The 18,791-nt window shown below is 41.1% G+C and overlaps 1 protein-coding gene across 2 annotated transcripts in view; it reads left to right on the top strand.

The window, feature by feature from the left end:
* Positions 1–18,791, top strand: part of CC2D1B (coiled-coil and C2 domain containing 1B) — a 33,016-nt gene that overhangs the window by 700 nt on the left and 13,525 nt on the right. Inside the window, exons 1-14 of one of the 2 annotated variants that reach the window (XM_027463407.3) lie at positions 529–680; positions 917–1,022; positions 3,891–4,032; positions 7,427–7,539; positions 7,779–7,898; positions 9,000–9,137; positions 11,114–11,387; positions 11,844–11,968; positions 12,130–12,205; positions 13,363–13,473; positions 13,769–13,899; positions 14,523–14,595; positions 16,733–16,845; positions 17,658–17,850. In XM_027463407.3, the coding sequence (XP_027319208.2) occupies positions 957–1,022; positions 3,891–4,032; positions 7,427–7,539; positions 7,779–7,898; positions 9,000–9,137; positions 11,114–11,387; positions 11,844–11,968; positions 12,130–12,205; positions 13,363–13,473; positions 13,769–13,899; positions 14,523–14,595; positions 16,733–16,845; positions 17,658–17,850 (1,675 nt within the window). In that variant the 5' untranslated portion in view covers positions 529–680; positions 917–956. Of the gene's footprint in view, positions 1–528; positions 681–916; positions 1,023–3,890; positions 4,033–7,426; positions 7,540–7,778; positions 7,899–8,999; positions 9,138–11,113; positions 11,388–11,843; positions 11,969–12,129; positions 12,206–13,362; positions 13,474–13,768; positions 13,900–14,522; positions 14,596–16,732; positions 16,846–17,657; positions 17,851–18,791 lie in introns of those variants that run through there. The other variant, XM_072042015.1, reaches the window with a different exon arrangement.

Raw genomic sequence — 18,791 nt, 5'->3', positions numbered from 1 at the left:
TTGGTATTAAGAATTGCTTTAAGGAAGTAACCTCAAGTAATTCATGGCTGTTTTAAAAGCTGCCTCCCTAATCGAGCTGTTTACCATACTCTGGGGATCTGTTGAAGAGGGGTAGTTTGAAAACTCCTGTGGAAAAGGCTCCAAATGTTTGATCTCAGTAAAGAAGAAAATAGAACTGACTTAGACTGCACCTGGTAGAAAGCTTCTTGGAGAACTCCCTTCTCTAAAGTTACTTTAAAGAAGTGGGGTATAATGCTTCAGATGGCTGGGAACCTGAGCTAGGGCATCCATTTATTTAGGGGACTGGAACCCTTGCCACAGCAGCTTCAGGAACCATTGAACAGGAATGTGCCTGGCTGGAGAAGCAAAACCAAGGGGCTCCTTTATGGCAATGCATATCCTAAATGCTACAGCTCCTTATTAACGTGTTTATTAGCCCAGCCTGGTTCCTCCCCGTTCTGCTACGTGCTGGGGCTGGCTGGGGCAGGGTGTACGAGATCTCCCATCTCCAGGGATACCCCAAGGATCCCGGGGTCGAGGCTTTGGGGTTTTGTCCTCTTCCTCCTGCCCTGGGGCCAGGCCCGGCAGCCCCGCCCCCGGAGCCCCGGCGCAGGCGCTGTGCTGCGGCGGAGCCGCGGCCGGGTGGTGCGGGCCGGGCCGTGCTGCAGCGCCGGGCGGAGGTGAGCGGGGCCCGGCGGGGCTGTGCCGGCACGGGCCGGCCCCTCGGCGGAGGCCATTTCACGGGGCTCGGCCTCCCGTGGGCTGAGCGGCCGGGGGGGGGAGCAGTGGGGAAGGCGGCGCCGCTGTGCCCGCGGCCGGGGGGCGTTGCGGGGTGCCCCCGGTGCTGGGGACTGTGCCCGGCCCGCGCAGCCACCCGGGTGCTGAGATACTGACGCTGGGCTCCTTGTGCTCTCAGTTCTTTTAGAAACGCGGCCCTCTGAGACTCGGGAGCCAGCATGCTTGGCAGGAGGCACAAGAAAAGCCCCCAGGCGAAGGGGCAGGGCGCTGCAGTTGCAAAGCAGGTAAGGAAGGCGAAGGGGCAGGGAGGTGCGGTGGTACGGCACGGAGGGGGCCGTCTGCTCTTTGGGGAGCTCCTACCGCTTCTGTCCTGCTAGGATGTCCCGTGCACTGATACTGTAGGGCTACGAAAACTTCCGAATTGTGTATTGATTGTTTTTCGGCTTTCTGCTTTAGCGCGTTCTTAAAGTAATGATCTGACATGCAGTAGCAGAGGCCTTGGAAGGAAGCCACGATGCTGTAACACTGTAATCTTTGCATGAGACCGCATGACTCATGCTTACAGTAGTTTCCTACTTCACCTACGTTGAGATTTAATAGCAAATTCAATAACTATATTGAGATTTTTCTTACACATCTAAGAACATAGAAATAAGAAGACTAGAATATCTAGTAACAAATCCAGGGGTGTGTATGGGGTAACAATAAATCAACAATTATTTCTTATTTCCCTCTGTGTAGTCATTCATGTACCAGATAAGCTTATCTGTCTATATCCCCGTCATGTAGCTGTAATGTAATCTCAGGGAGCTTAGATGTGTCAATATGTTGTTTTTTCATTCTCTTTACCTTTGGATGTGGTTTTGGAAGTCTGGAGAAGGGAGGCATGATTTAGTTAATAGTTAGGAGGTGTAGGAAGTCAGGAAGCAGCGTCAAAAATGGAAATCTCACCAAAGCAAAATTCTAGATACAGGAATGGGAGAAAAAGTGAGCTCAGTTAAACATATAGAATAAGCTTAAACCATAGCGGAGGTTCAGAAATCTTTGAAGGTGGAAAAGGGGCAAGTCTGCTGAGAAGAAATAGCTGATAGAAAAATAGGGAAATATGAGAAGAGATTGGAATGGGATAATAGCCTGGAAAAAATAGGTAAGATATTCCTTGTTGGTGACTTCCTAGGAACCAGGTTTCCTATACAAGAGGCAGAATGGTTCTGTTAGAGATCCATGACGTCAGCATTGCTTTGATACAAAAACTTGTAGTTATCAGTTGGAATAGTAATATATAAGAAAATGTAAAAGGTGAAAACATCTTTCACCTTCCCTAAAAAAAAGGATCTAATATTTTGCTAATGTGTAATGCTCTATGGTTAGTTATTTGTCCCTTCTTATTTATAGCTTGGAGGGTCATTTTCTTGAATATGCTAATAGTTTGTTTACTTGCAAATGAAGTTTTTTTTTTTTTGAGCTGCATGTTAATACTAAACAAATGCTTGATATAACAGAAAAAAAGAAGTAAAACCAAAACTTTGCAGTTCGTGTGCTAACTTAATTGGAAATGTGCCTTGCTGAACAGATTGAGAAAGTCAGAGCTAGAAATGCTGGATTCTGTTCTTTTCTTCATGACTACACTCACTACGCTTGCAGCATAGTAACACAGGTCACAGCAGCTCCTGGTTCATTTTGATAAAAGATACATGTGTGTGTTCTATAGAAGGTGAATCTTTAGATCGCCGTTAATAAACGTTCCCTAATTAAATCTTGTCTAGCCCTTCTTTCCGTTCTGCACAAAGCTACGAATGGTAGTTTTCTTTTACAGAAGATGGACAAAGAAGGCAGGGGGTGGCCAACTGATTCGCTCAGTGCCTTACAGAATGTCAAGGGCAGGATCATGGCTAGGCAACAAGTAGCTGCTAGTTTTGAACGTTTTTCCTGGTTCTTGGAGGTAGTATTTCTCAGCTGCGTTTCAGTTTCTCATTTCGGATTATACAAGGCTTCAAAGAGAGCAACAAAATATTTCAGGGCAGTAGCCACCAGCACCACAGTTCTGACAGTTGTCATTACTGATTCACGCTAATTGATAAACTGACAGCCAGCTTCAACTTCTGGCAGCACTTCAGGTCTTCTAAGGCAGGAGGCGGCTGTTAACCCTTGCAATAATAACTGTTTTTTTATTCCTCTGCTTGAAAGGAGCTGAACTGCTGCCTGCTTGGCCATGTGAAGACCAATAAGCCAAAAGAGGCTTGTGCTTTGAAAAAATCTGAGGAAATGTGTTCCACCTACCTCACAGGATGAATGGAATTCAGTTAATTCGTGTTTATACATATATAATGCTTAGTGTATTTTGCATAAAGAACACTTAGTCGTGGTTTGGTTGGTTTCTTCATCAGTGATACAAAGTTCATTTCAAAATGGCATCTTAGAAGAATGTCTTTCAGATTGCGACCTCAGAGGTTTCTTGGATATTTATATCCTTCGGCATATTTTGCCAAAATTGAGAGAGAACCACCACTACTCTGTCAAATTCTGAATACTGTTAATAATAATCTTCCCTGAGGTGCTGTCACTTAGCTGTAGTGATCTCTTCCTGCATAGTGTAGGCATTGCTGGGTTGGCCAGGTTTCTGTCTGCATGCACTTTCCTTGTGTTTATGATTTACATACAGAGGTAATGAGAAATAAAGAACAGTTCAGTATATGTAAATATAGCTTCTTCCAAGAGATAAGGGAGAAGTCTCTGTGGTGTACACGTCAGACCTGTATTATGTGAACCATGATTAAATATTTTTTAGCTTAGCTGTTACCGGAACTGCCCTTAGCTTCCTTGATGATATCTGCTTAATGAGGCTCAGTATAACAGACACTGTTTTATTTTACCTTGTGTCAAACTATTAGATAGGCTTTATTTTTAGAAATCATTGGTTATGTATCATTCTAGAGGGAGTATTTGCTGCTTATGAAGATTTACATACCTCAGCTGAGTTACATATGACTTGTACGCATTGCTCTGGTAATAGAAATGGTGTGATAGTGGGCTCTAAAAAAAAAAAAAAGCAGCATCCAGAATGCATGGAAATGTTTAATCTATGCAGTGTGATGTTTTTGAGCGTCATCTCTGTTCTCACTGCTGTATTTTTTTCTTTCCCTTGTCTCCAGCTGGGGCTGTTTGTAGATTTCAATCCTGAAGAGATGCTGCTGGGCGCAGAGGATGGTGAGGATGATGGCGACCTAGAAGCAGAGCTTGCAGCTATCACAGGAGCAAGGGTGAAAGAAGGGAAAGCAAAACCAAAAGGGAAAAGTAAGTTAAAGTTTCAGAATTTCACTTATTAATGAGCTGAATAATATATTTAAGATACTTATTTACAAATCACAAATTTATATAAAAAGTTTCTTCGTCACTGATAGAAGCAGTTTCCTTTACTTTGAAAGGCTGAAGTTGTTACTGCAATAAGGGTGTTCTTGTGAACATAGGAAAAAGATAGACATGGCTAGCCAATTTAATAATGACTAAGTAAAGATGTGCTTTGTAATTTATCATGTGAAGTCATAAGTGGTAGAAGGTGTTAGATCAATTCAAAATGGAAATGATGTTCCTAGTGGAAGGTGGGTTGTTTGCTTGTTCTTCTGGTTTTGTTTAGAGTTATGCTACCTTCTTCAGTTACTTGGATTTTGTAACCAAAACAGAACTTGCTTTTAAGAGAGACATTCTGGAAGTGATGGAGTTACCTGGACAACTCTGTAGCTTGCATTATGTGTGAGAGTAGAGTGTCTCTTGGAATTAATCATTATCATTCTAAATATTGTAAGAATCTGTTAATTTTGTCTGATAGCATTTGCTTAGAGCTGTTCAGTGTTCTACAGGATTGCTGTGAGCTACTGTAAGTCAAGATTGCTTCAGAGTTGGGGTAGTTTAGTAGTGAGCGAGCTCTACCTCTGAAGTAGTACACGTATTTACAGAGCTGCCTGGTGGACTGGTTCAGGAAGCTCATCTGTAAAAACAAACTTCTCTTGTGTTGGGTTTTCAGCTGAAGCAGTTCCTTGATCTGGTTTAGGGCCTGCCCGTGTGAATGCTGCAGTGGTTACAAGGAGGAGGGGTGGCAGTGATGGGAAAAGGAGAATGGGGCCTGCCCTTGCTGCAGGTGCTGGAAAGAAGTGTTAGTGCAACTACAGCCTTATTTTCAGCTCTGTAGTCATTTGTCTGCAATACTTGAAGGGACTTTCAGATGAAGAAAAAGGGGAGTAAGGAAATTAAAAGTTATTTAGGAAAAATGATTGATTAAGCACTGTAATTGACGAGAGAGAGAAAGTGGGTATTTGAATCTAAAACTAAATTGTAAATCATTTCCACCATCCAGATTTCAAGATTGTAGTAAATAAGACAATTATGCACAATTATGCTAATAAGCACAGTAGCAGAACATCTGTCTTTGAATATAGGTTACTTGTGGTTAAGACCCACACTGTAGTGTTTTGGTGACGAATCTGGGCATCAGGAACTTCTGAATTGTTGTCAGCATCTCCAGTGCTGAATTCCTTTGGCCCTGATCGTATCAGTCTGTTTTTTTTTTTTTGTCACTTTTTTCATAAGAGGGAAATGGAACTTCAGACAGAGGAAAAAATAATGCTAACTCTGTTTTCTAAAGGTGTGTGTTATGGTTCATAAACTTATCTACAGCTACTCTGTTTTCCTGGTAGAACTAGGAGTATATAGACCAGAAGTTTGTGGAAGATGAACAACGGGGCAGCAGGCACTGGGTTGGGATCACAAGACCTGGTACAGTGTACTGATGGGGGCATGATGCATGGGGGCAGGATGCAGTCCAGCACCTGGAAAGTAGGAGGGTCCAGCAGGGCCAGGAGAAAAACAGACCCTCTCTGGAGGAGGAGGACACAGTGCAGTAAGTACTAGTGCTCAGTTCTTGGCTGAGCATGAGGTGCAGTAACTGGCTCCTAGATTTATATTCTAGAGCCATGATGAGGGAAAAAAGTGATCTCTTTCTGTAGCTTGAGGACACAGGCTACAGAAGCTGTACTGTTACATCATCTCAATCTCTGCTATCTGTAAGGTACAGCTTGCTGTACCTCCTTAGTGCTCCAAGGGGGCTTGGTTGGCTTTTTTTTTTGCCTCTAGTGGGGCTTCAGGTACAAGACCCTTCAGGTACAGCCAGTTCCTTTGGATATGGCCTACAGCCTGGTTGCAGAGTTTTGCTAGGGGTTGTATATATGAGCTGCATGTTTGATAGAGGCACTGTAGCATTGATACAGTAACTTTGATCGTTTGATAAGAAGCAACTTTATTTGGGTTAGTTTTCAGCTGATTCAGCAAATGCGGGGGAGGGATGGGATCTATTTTAGATCTGTTTAAATCAGCTGTAAAGCTCTGCCCTGAAGATCTAGATTTTATTCAGTGTTTGCTGAGGCAGTGACGTCAGGGTCATGTCTCCACAGAGAGCTATCAGAGGCATTTATGTGGACAGTAGGGATTTGTGTGGAAAGAACTCCACCTTTTGAGAAGGAATGGAAGAAGTGAATAGTTACAGCTAGGCACAGCATGAAGCAGAGATGAGAACTCAGCAAGGAGGAGTTGAGTGCCCTCTTTCAGGGCAAAGACAGAAGCTTGAAGAGAAATAGCAGCACAAAGGAACTAATAAAGATTTGGAGAAAGGGAAACCTCAGGGAATGAGATAGCAATGAATAAAATGAGGAAATGTAGTTAGAGAGGCAGAAAGAGCAGTGCTTTTCCTGATTTGTGTAGCAGATCTCTGTACCAGTAGTCTGTTTCTGCAGTGGGGCTAAAGAGGGGAATTTCCCTCTAAGGACGAGTTTGATGCCTTGAGTTGGAGTATATGAGTTCTATATGCCAAGTATTATTTTGAAGCAGGGTTTGATGTTTGAAGTATCTATCATCAGCTTAAAACTAGTTGGGTGTTTATTCATACTGTGGACAAAGGCTGCTTCAGTAATTCCCTTTCACAGATAGAAACTTATAATCAGATTAATTTATGGAAGTATTATATTTATTCTTTTGCGGACATTGTTTTTTATCTTAACTGAGAAATACGGCTTTGACATAACATCTAAGAATAGCCAGTATTATTTTCCAACTTTTCACTGGAAAACTGAAGTCTTCCATAATGACCAAGTTTCTGTTCTTAGTTATTTCTGTAAATAATCATAGAGGTGTTTATTTGTATCTTAAATCTGCCTAGGAACTTGACTAGCAGATCAGACTAATTTTTCCCGGATCCAGTTGTTTCATTCAGGCCTACTTGTATGTCTTCCTCGGTCTTAAACATCCTTACTGTGCAAACCTGCCATGGTATCTTTCTCTTCTGTGGCTATTTTCTGAGCACTGTTGTGTTCTACCATAAATGCTAGTCTGTTGTGGTACTCGTAACTTTTCAGTTCAGGCTCCTTGTATTAATAAACAGGTGTTACTTCCCCCAGATACGTAATCTCTGGGTTAGGTTATTAGATGCAGTCATTTTCCTGCTATCACTCTCAGAAACATTAGCATTGCTTTTTTTGTGGGTGTTCATTCCCCAGTCTTTGTCTATCCATGAGTATATCCTCCCTTACATCTGAGTCTTGTCACAGAGACAGGAAGCAAGAGATGTCAGTGCTCTCCTTCAGCCAGTAGTGACTCCTTTAGAATTTGTACCTGATGATTGCATAGCTGTTTCTTTTTGCAGCTCCTCTGCCCATGGATCATATTGAAAAGTTGGCTGCAGACTGTATGAAGGATCTGAATGAAGATGAGGAGGAAACAGAGGATGAAGACTTGGAGAAAGATACAGACCTGTTGGTACGTGTAACTTTGTTAGCGAGACATTTTAGTGTCTTTATTATTGATTTTGTTTTTGTGGTTACCAATGGAAGCAGTTTCCCTAAAATAAAGAAAAAAATGTCTGGGATATAAGGTGATCAGACTCTATGTTTGCGTTCAAGGTTCAACCAAAGGTTTTGGAACTTGAGAGTTGATTTTATTTTATATTTTGAGGAAAAAGAAAATTTTGAGGAACTGTTGCGCCTTTTTTACATTAGGCAGAACTGCAAGAAGTTCTGGGGGAGGAGGGCGAGACAGGAAGCTGTGGGGATGAAACAACAGCAATGGAACAGTCCCCAGCTGAATCAGAAAATGAGGAACCTGGACTGCAACCACAGGTAGGAAAGAGCTTTATGTTTCTGACAGTCTTGCTGAATCACTGTTAGGATGCAGATTATTACAAGGGTAACAAGCAAAGATGCACAGAGATCTTCTTGTCCTCAAAGAAACTAACAACTATGCTGCTACTGTCTTCTCTGTGGAAACTAGTGCTGTACTGGTGTAGTTGAATGATTATTTTTTGGTTTGTTCTCAGGATGAATTTTAATGTAAGCATTGAATTGAGGAGATAAACAGGAGGTAAATCAAGCAAGTGCCTCATTTTATATATGAGCATGCAGACAGCAGTGCAGAATTCTAGAGTTGGTATCTTCTTCCTCTTTGTATTAAACAATTTGCTGAAATCGTGAGACTTGTTACACCTCAACATCTTTGACATCTTTGTGGATTTTTTTCGTGGTAGCATTAGCTTTCTCAGTTTAATTTGTCAGTTCTCATGCAGTCAAATCCTTTATTCAGTTACTGCCCTGTTTGCGTTGTGTGCTGCAGATTCCAGTGCTCCTGTGCACTGCGCCCATTAATAAGTGAGTCTGTCAGAGTTTCTATAGAGATAATGGCAATAATTATATCAGTAGCCATCCAAAATGTCTCTGGAGCTGTGGAGTGTTTGTAAGTAGCTACTCATAACTTTTGCTGCTGTTGTCACTTACCTGATTGCAAGCTGTAGGAGGAGGAAAAAGAACTACTAGAGTAAAATCAAGTAGGAGAACCCCTGAAGGGAGTGATCTAGCATGTTTAGAAAATGAGAAAAGAAAAAGTCAAGATTTGTGCCAAAATACTTCTTCACACCCTCTGTTATGTGGTGTTTGAGAGACTTCACTGTTCTCCCTCACCTACTCTCTAACCACATGTCTCCTATTACCCTGTTTTCTAAATGTCTCCACCCACTCTTCTCTATTACGCCTTTGAGAGAAAGCCCAGAGGTGGATCCAGGGACCGTTAGCGTAGTACAAGTACTCCTCTGTTTCAGAGAGGCTGTTTCGTCCTTCATTAACACGAGAGCGTGTAGAAGAGGAATGTTTGTTTTTCAGTGCTTTGCAAAAACTCATATCATTTGATTAAATAAGTTTTCTTCATTTGTTTTATTATTTTTTTCTGAGACCACCTCACTTCCTGCTGTTACCAGTGAGATGCAACAGACAATAGAGAAGAGAATTGCTAACTATAGGACGGCAATTTCAAACGCAAAGGAGTCGGGTGAGAGTGTCAAACTACGCCGATACGAAAGAGGCCTTAAGGTAAGTTGGATTCATAAGTTACGTGAACGAGAGGGAGGTAAAATCTGTTCTCTGAGGTGTAGCTCAGTCTTTTCAGATGTGTGAAATTGCTCAGATGGGAAAGAAATTCTAATTTGCTGCCTTAAGCTACTTTAAAAATATTTCCTGCTACTTACTACTGGTCTAGTGTGTAAGTACACAGATAAAGTGTAACTTCAGATGTCTTCTGTGCATCAGCTCTGTTGAATGTGGCAAGTGGTAGCTGGAGGCAGGGGATATGGTAAATGCTGATGTTAAACCTGCCCATCTAGATGAGAAATTCCCCTGTGATGACTGTTCAGTGTTACCTCAAAGCGAAGTTTCAGGGCTTTCCTAGCACAAACACTTGCCAGTTCATCACTGGTGCTTCAGGTACTAACCTGCTCAGCTGTGTGAGATAAAGACAGGATACCTTTCTCTGGGTGTGTCGGCTGCGCTTGAAATTGAATCCAACAGGCTTTTTCACAAGGACGATTACGAACTGGTGAGGAGCAGTTTCTTCAGCTTTGCATCTTCTCAGCCAGGTGGCGTGCTTGTAGTTAGTTTGTAGTGCCCAGTGGTTACCCATGCAGGGTGCCTCTACTTCCCTGTTTGTTTTCATCTGATCTCCTGCGTCACCTCAGATGGCAGCAGCCTCTGTCTGGTTAAGCAAAACTTTATAATCCAGCACTGTCCATTGTGGGAAGAGTGTAATGTTTGACTAGCTACCAAGGGGCTTAGTATGCAAAGGGAACAACTGAATGTGTCTACTTGCCTACCAGCTCTGAAAGGAATGTGCACAAAACCACCTGACCTTTCAGAGGGATAGCCAAACCAACTTCCTTCACCAAATACAGAAACCTAATGCTCTGTTTGCCACTTCTTTGCTTTTTTTTTTTTTTTTTCTTCAAGGTGGGGAGTTTCCACGTACTTTAGTGGTGTAGCTAAGGTTAGTAGGCTAGATCTTACTTCACAGCTTTCAGTTCTTTAATGAGCTAGATGACACACTAGAAAATGATGTACAGTTATTTCATGTACTTGGTTCTTGGAACTGTGAACTTCAATCTCAGAGCGTCTTAATTCCATTTCCAGTCAATTTGTCATCCCACACATGGTAAACAGAGAGCTGCATGTGGGTTGCTGGACTGGTCTGAACCCCAGTCTCACATGCAATCAGTCCAAAGTGTATTTATCATTGTTGCTTAATAGGTTAAACAAAGCCATGGCTAACTGAAAATAGCAGTGATTCTGGCACCGATGAGATTTTATTGGTGGTTTTCCGTGTTTCCATTTCAGTTTCAGTGGAAAGTGAAGGAAGTAAAAACTTCTGCTTTGGCATAAAGAACATGGTGCTCTTTTGTCTGACTGTTAGTTTTAAAAATAATTTTAAGAACAGTGTGAACACTGTGCAGGTAATACTCATTGTGGAAGAAGGATTTTAAAGAAAAGGAGCAGCAGTTAACCCAAGTTACAGATGGTGAGAGATTCTTGTCATAGGTCACCAGCTGAAGTCCCGTGTCCTTTGCTCAGATTTAATGGCTTTTCTCATCCCCATGAAAGAAGTATGCAGACTCCTCCTTTCCCTAAAGCCATGTTTGCAGTGACATTTCAGTGTAGTTTATTTTATTTTGTTTTACAGACAAAATGCATATACAGTTGGTATAAATGGCTTCCTTGGTGACTGTGACAAATCTAACTGTATGCACATCAGCCATCTGATAATTCTAGGTGCTGAGGTACTTCAGTTACCTAGTTTGTGTAGCAAGTCCTTTGCATTGTTTGCTCTGATAATTGGGCTCCTTTCACAAGTGCTGAAGTTGCCTTTACAGAAAAATAGGGAATGCTAAAGGGCAACAGTTTCTAGTGATGAGTTTAATAGATCCTACCATGAATGGGGGAGTTAATGTCGTTTGATGATTTTATGCTAGCAATAGGTTTGATGAAAATGCCAATTAACTTTGCTGTTTCATCTCTGCCAGACACTGGAAACCATGCTGGCTGCAGTGAAGAGAGGCAAAAAAATCAATGAGGAAGAAATTCCACCTCCTGTTGCAACAGGAAAGAGCTCTTCTCACATATCTCAAGCCACAGGAGCAGAGCAGGAGATTTCAGGAGATTCAGTCAGTGTCCCACCAGAGAGTAGAGCTGAGTCCGCTGCAGATGATGAGCAGAAGACTTCTCGTGAGTCAGAGCAGCATCTGGAATCAGAGTCTCTACAGGGTCATGCTGTTTCTAGTCCTACCACGGAAACAGGTACCATGATCTGAGAGGATAGGCAGCTGCAACATGAATGTTCATGCTACATCTTTCTCTGTTTTAAATTGCGTTGCAAGGCACTGCTTATGTTGGCACTTCCCTGCTGAATATTTCAGATACGGCTGTCCATGGGATGCTGAATTTCTGGCAGTCCTATCACATACTGTTATAAAACTCTGGTATACAGTGTACCAGTATGTTTCACTTAGCATTTACTGTGCCTCGGTTTCTCATTCAGTATTGTGACATGTAGGATTCCAAGCTTTAAAGAGTTTTTGAACCCCTAAGAGATGATTTTTTTTTTTCATTTTTCTTTTGTTTCTTCTTTTTTTCATGTGATTTTTTTTTCATGACATATGATTGAAAGCAATGCAGGAGTGAATAGATGAACATAGCAAGAGAAACACATCTTGCGTGTTCTGTGTAAGTCTCAGTACTGTTTCCTTCTCACAGATCTCCAGAACAGCAACACACGAGCAATATTACTGATGAGGCAGAAGGAGTATAAAATAGCAGCTCTGAAAGCCAAACAGCAAGGGAACCTGGAGAAGGCAAAGGAATACATGAAGACAGGCAAGGTACGCACATGTGAAATCCTGTGTAAATCCTGTTCTAAACGTAACTGTGCTGTACTCACACACCACACTTATGCATTCACTGAATGTCAAATGTTCATTGCGACAGCTAGCAAGTCTTGGACATACTAGAATACCCCTTCTGTTTTGTTTTTCTGCATTAGAAATTTGATGTGGTCTTAGAAGCTTTGGACAGTGGGCAGCCAGTAGACCTCCAGAATATGCCTCCATCTCCTCAGGGTAAGGCTCATTTTACAGAATTTTTTTAGAAGTCTCTCTGTGCTGTAATGTAAAATGATTCATAATTGATTGCAAAACTATGAGAATTGAAGATTACTTAGGTCTGAGACTTGCTGAACATTCAAATTCTAATCAAGACCATCCAAGCAAAGTGATGTATCATTTTTTGTATTAAAGTTACTCTCTTTGAATCACAAAGTTCAAGTAAGTAACGATGTCTAATTTTCCCATTTTTGTAATTTTAGATAAAAGCAGCCAATCTTTGAAGAGGCAGGGAAAGGGGGTTATGACAAATGCTCAAAGTTTGCTGTAGTATTTAATGACTTTATGTGTTTCAACTGAGGTTCATAAGGTTCTAGGTTAAAAAACTAACAGATACACTCATTCTGGATACAGATGATTTCAGTGCATTAGTCTAAATATTAAGGGAAGGTAACAATATTGAAGATATCCTTGTAGGAGACTTATTAAAATGGAGCTAATATTATTAGCAGCAACGGTTGCAAGTCAGTGTTTTAGACAGTTTACTGTGAGTGGTAATTATTTTATTTCAATATTGTTATTTATTTATTATTTATTTTATTAATTAAATATATTAATATTTATTAGGAGTTTTACGACTTCTCAGGTTCTAAACTGATCACCAAGTGGCATTAGAGAGAAATTTCACCCATGGCATGTTCTGACATTAAAAAGTGGAAGATCTTTGTAGTGGATATTTTCTTAGTTTTCTAAAATAACTGCTATTGCACAGTGCTGGAAACTTGTTTTTCTGAATAGACAGTATTACTTGCTTCCCTTTTCGGCACATTGTTTGTTACTAGGATATTTTAGTCAATTTAGCAATCTGTTTCACACTTTCCATCTGCCAAGATAGCAAGTTATGTTTTGGGAAAGAATTCTTAGAATACCTGAACTTGTTTTACATTTTTTCTTCATAAGCAGCACCAAGCAAAATTAAATTAGTATTTGAGATTTTTCTACTGTAAAGCATTTGCTCTGAAACTTTAGACTCATCTTGCCACCCAAATATTGTTTTGAATCCAAAAAGCTTTCTGGAAGAGGATGTGATCAAATTGATGGTTTTCTTACTAACATGAGTTGTCTTGCTGTTTATAGAACGTGCTGTGAATCTTATTGCTTTCCTTGCTTTGCAGATCTTGAAAGCTTAGGAAATGTACAAGGTACATCCAAGCAAAAGGTACCAGCTCCAGTGGGAAGTTCCCAAGGTCTTACATCACCTGAACCTCGGAACCAAGAAGCTTCAGGTAGGACTTGATTTTTTGTAGGAAGACATAAAAATAGCAGGGGGGGAAGGCATTTTCAGGTCTGCTCTTGCCAGTCAACTACAGCAGGATTGAGAGTACCTAGCTATGTACCTGAATATTGTTTGCTGATGATTACATCTGTACTTTTTGTTCTGGACCAGTAATGCAAACAAAAATTAGTAAGACTTTGCAATTAAGTTTTTGTCTCTGCAGAAGGTAAGGAAAGGTCTGAAAAAGGCAGCTCGTGTTTTGAAGTCTGAATCATGTAGCTTTTCATTGTCTGTCTTATTTCAAGCTTCTCTGCAGCAACCAAAAACAGTGCTGGAAGCATTGCAGCAAAGGCTTGAGAAGTACAAGTCAGCAGCAGCACAAGCTAAAGCAAGTGGGGATGATCGGAAAGCCAGAATGCACGAGAGGATAGCCAAGGTATATAAAATGACATTGTAGAAAGCTGCTTGCATCCAGCAAAGCCATTTGAATTAATTATCTTGCTGAAGTCTTTTTCTGCGATAAAATAATTTTTGTGTTGTCCTTTTGTTTGGCAAAAATTCCACTGGGGAAACTGAAACTTTCAGAGGAAGGAGAAACAAAATACAGGTGTTGCGGCTCTGCTGATATAAAACCAATTCAGAGGCAAGGCACATACTGTAAATGATAAATAATAAGGAGGGAAAGCTCTTCGGACATTTATGCCAGAAGAATTTTAAAAACGTGTTGTCCATTTCTGAGCTGCAGAAATTTCAGAGCTGAGTTCCTATCCAAAGATTCTGCTTCATAATGTGTTGATGAAGTAACTTAAACTTTCCTAACATTTCAGATCTTTAGGTTTCAAAGCGGTATGTTTACTTTACAATTTTTGCTATGTCAGAAACACGTGTAAATAATCATTGAAGAAGCATTGGCTTCAGAATTAGAGGGCAGTGGTATGCACATACAACTTGATAGCAAAACACTGAGCATTCTGCAATATTTATGCTGGTTAAATATGATGATTGACACAGTTAAAATTAAACTCTACTTTATGTCTTACTGAGTGGCTTTTATTACAGCAATACCAAGATGCTATAAGAGCCCATAAAGCGGGGAGAAAAGTGAATTTTTCCGAGCTACCTGTTCCTCCTGGTAAGTGTGAACATAAAATGTCCTGATCCCAACTTCTGTATGCCTGCTGGGCTCTGGAGGAGGTGTGCAGATACGGCCTCCTTGTCCTGTGGAACAGCTCCTCATTTTTCTCAGTTAGTGGGCTGGCCTTATTGTTTGGTGGCGTTGAAGAATACGTTTTAAAACTGTTTATCAAAATACTCCTAAACTTTCACTCTGGTGAATATTCCTGGATGCTTGTTTGAGAGTGTCAGAACTGAAAGCAATCCTGTTCAGAGAATTAAACAACTTAATCATGGGCAGGTGTTGAAAAAGGCACCTGTCCTCTGTGCCAGCCCTTCTAAAGGAAAAAAGTAAACTTGGGATGTGTTGTCTCTTTACTTAACTGGATGGAGATTTTTGAAACTGGAAGAAAATTACCTGATGTTTTCAATTCTGTTTCTTCCCAGCAGCAGCCTCAGAACTATATTTAATTAAATAGCTCCTTTCAACACCTGACAAGTCAGATCAATATTGCAGTTCTCAAGGTTAGTAAAAGTAGTATCCAGAGATTAAACAAATCATGCTTGTGGTCACACTGAGGCAGTGAGAGAAGCAGAAACCAAACGGGCTCCATGAGACACTCTGCCTCCTGTTTATCTTCTTCACAATGTATATTGCTGTGTCTGTAAAGATTTGGGCAAGGTCATCCAGGAATATTTCACCTCTGGCTTGCATGATACTATTTCCTCCCCTTTGAAGCATCATTCCTTTTGCATTGTGCCCAATGAGTTGTGATAAGATGCACAAAGCACTGCAAAGTAGTGCCTAGGTTTTCTAAGTTTAAAAAAAAAATCCTTGAGCTTGTGGCTTTTTTTGTCATTGTCAAATGTAACAACAGGAAACACTGTAGTAGGAGTAAAGTAGTACTAAAGTGGGCAGTGCTAGCTCTGTCAGGTCATGTACTGGTTTGAACAGTCCCTGCTTTGAAGCTGTCCCTGGAAAACAGTTCAGCAACCCTTGCTCTAGAACGTGATCTCTTTTGTAGTGAATAGCAGGTGTTGTAAGAGTGAGGTACTCCATGTTTAGCATTCTGGAAATATGCATAACTCCATAATTTCCTTACTCAGCTGTAAGTTTTCCAGCCGGCATTTAGAGGCCGTATGATTTACATTGAAGATGACAGTAAGGCAGTCACTGAAACCACAATGAGATTATAATGGACTGACTGCATTTCATTGCATCTGGATGATGATAAGTAGCAGCTTTGACCTTCGTGGAGCCAGAAATGCTACCTACTAATGGATCAAGTGTCACATGGGGGCATCAGAGTAAGATTCTGCCTGCCTGTGTACCTCAAGCTTGTTCTGTCTCCTTAGCAGCCATCTCCAGGCTCAGAAGCAGTTTAGTTGTTATTTCTTGTCATTTCTAATGAGACAGGCAACAGGAATTCTTGCTGCATATTAACAAGATAAATCTTTTTAATTTAGAAAGCCAGCAGTGTCTCTGTATCTCGTTGTTTAAAGCTGATGCTGAACTGGTAGCATGGAAATCAGAATTTATCTTCCATCATCCAGCCTTCCTCCCATCTGTAAAAGGATGCCTTACTTTACAACCTCTCCATTGCAGTAGATTTTCAGCATATACTTCAAGGACTAGTGTTACAGTTCATTTTTTGGGCTTCAGTGATGCGTTATTTCTTACTGTATGGGACAGCACTGATTTTTCTCATGGACCATGTGCCATCTAAGGTGAGGCTGTAGTGAGAGAGAAAAAGAGACAGCAACTTCTTACACAATCTGCTGTCCTTCTATGTAAAGGAGAGAGTAAATTCTTTGCTGGGTCTGGAGGTACCTCTTAACAAATTCTTGGGGTTGTAAGGTTCCTTGGCTGCATGTCAGTTGCTGAACTTAGAAAACCATGCTCTGTTGTCATCATTTTAGCATCATCCCTTTAAGCCTGGATATCAGGGTGAGGTGTGATTGTAAGCCCACCAGTCAGTCTGTTTAGCAAGGGTTTGTGGCCTTGGCCTCAGTCTAGTTATACTGCCTTCTGCAATACATGTGACAATGTTACCTGGATAGAAATAGCCTTACAGAAAAGGGGAAAAAACAAACAAACATGAAAGACATACAGTGTCTTATGTAACCCTTTACTTCTATATTCTTTTCCTCCTCAGGATTTCCCCCTCTTCCTGGTGTTGCAGCAACTGATGGCGGCAGCACAATAGCTGCTGTTCTGGAAAATGCCGGTCAGCTGGCAAGCATGGAAGAAAATGATGAAGAAGAGGAGGTTAGTCTTACTTTCGTACATTTAGTAGTTTAAATGTTGTCTCTTCTGGTTATGGAGACAAGTCCATTGGATTTCCAGTCAGGCAAATTCAGACAATCTGAGATGAAATATATTTCCCAGAATTCTGAAGAGTACAGGATCTCAGATTCTGAGAGAGGAGTACTTTATCTGCATTACAGCGTAGAAGAGAGAGATGAGATGCTTATTACAATCAGTACTTACAGACAGAATCCAGGGATCCAGAGTTTGGTTTGTTTCTTTTTCATATCTATCTTATGTGTGGGTCTTATTTCAAAATAAATACCTCAGATCCTGGCCATCTCTTTATGTTGCTCTAAAGTACTTAAATATGTGCTTTAAATCCTGCATCCCAGTAACTCCTATGTTTGTGCTTCCCCAGGATGTTCAACACTTACTGCTTCTTTTTACACAGCGTTAGCTTTTAGTCTTTGGTTTGATTTCTTTCTCTAGTTGGATTTGGTAGCCGAACTGTGCTTTCAACCAGAGTAGCTTTTAATGGAGACAATTCCTGGATGATGTCTTTTCTGCATGCATCTGTTCTTTTTGAAATCACTACCTTGTCAAACATTGCTTTTGTCCCTTCTGTAGCAGAGGTTAGGTGCTGGCATAGATCGGCTACCTACTGGCATGGCCCTGCTTAGAAACCCCAGAAGTTGAAATTAGCAGTCTGGAATGTTACACTACCCTCAAAAGTGATACCAAAAGTCTGATACACTGATAACCATGCTTGAGATACTGTCTTCCTGATTAGATTCTATGGATTTAATACGAAATTACTTTTATTATGCTAGAATGAACCTCTGACACAGGCCCCAGTTGCCAAAAAGCCTGCTCAGCTGCCTGGAAAGCCGACTCAAGTTGTTAAGCCAATTACAGTGCCATCTGCTGTAGCTGAGGAGGAAAGCTCTCCTGAGCATATGAAACAAGCTGCATCGCCCTCCACCCTGGACAAGGCAGAGTCAGTGGATCATCTCCCTCTAGCTGGTAAGGTGAAGGGTTCATCATTCCCAGTGATGCCTGTGCAAGTCCTTTGCACTAGTTTTGTTTAATTCTTTGGTGAAGACTTCTTTTCATTATATTTTGGCTGAGAGCTTGTGAGTGAGTGATATAGATTTCCTCTGACAGGAGCCTCAATATATTTGCTTGCTGAATGGCAGACCCAAACCATCCATGCGGTTTTATTTCACAGAGGCAGCACGTGTAATTATAAGGTTGATTGGGTTTTTAATTGATTTTGATGTAACAAGCGTATTGATTCATAATATTCAACTCTGCTCATAGTTGAACTGCGCTCTCATTAGAGTGGACGGCTTGCTAGCGTGAATTATTCATTGATCTAATGCAGCTTCCTACATGAAACAGTGGCTGCTGCCCAGTGTTTCATCCAACAATATCAAACTGTTGTATAGGCAGTAATTCATTGATCTCTAGCCCTTCTATCACTAAGGTCACTAAGCAGTTTTCTGTACAAGATTAATTGTATAGATAGTAAGGGATGGCCACTGCCTCACTGGGTGGTTTGGGCATGCAGCAGCAGCATCCGGGCTCTCGCTGGTTCTGTTGTCATGCCATGATTGTAATCCTGTCCTTCCGTCCTGCCCTGGGCAGTTCCCTCAGGACAAAGCAGAACTGCCTGGTTGGCTGATGCAAGTTCTTGTGCAGAACGCAAAGGCATTTCACAGTGCCATCTGACAGCTTCTCTCTAGAAAATTCCATGACTCATTTTATGAAGAACACTAAAACATAGAAGTTGTCTATTTTGGCTTTGAAAATTTATGAATCCTCATGAAATTAGGTTTGTGCAACATCAGATGGCATTTCTCTTAAATTAATCGACCTGGACTTGGTGAACAAAGTGGTAACACCTGTCTCTGGTGTTACCTGGTAATTAATTACTCAATAATCTCTCCTGGGCATTTCAGGTA

This window comes from Anas platyrhynchos, chromosome 8, assembly GCF_047663525.1.
Source record: "Anas platyrhynchos isolate ZD024472 breed Pekin duck chromosome 8, IASCAAS_PekinDuck_T2T, whole genome shotgun sequence".
In the NCBI taxonomy this organism is placed as follows: Eukaryota; Metazoa; Chordata; class Aves; order Anseriformes; family Anatidae; genus Anas; species Anas platyrhynchos.
This window is presented reverse-complemented; position numbering and strand designations above follow the sequence as displayed.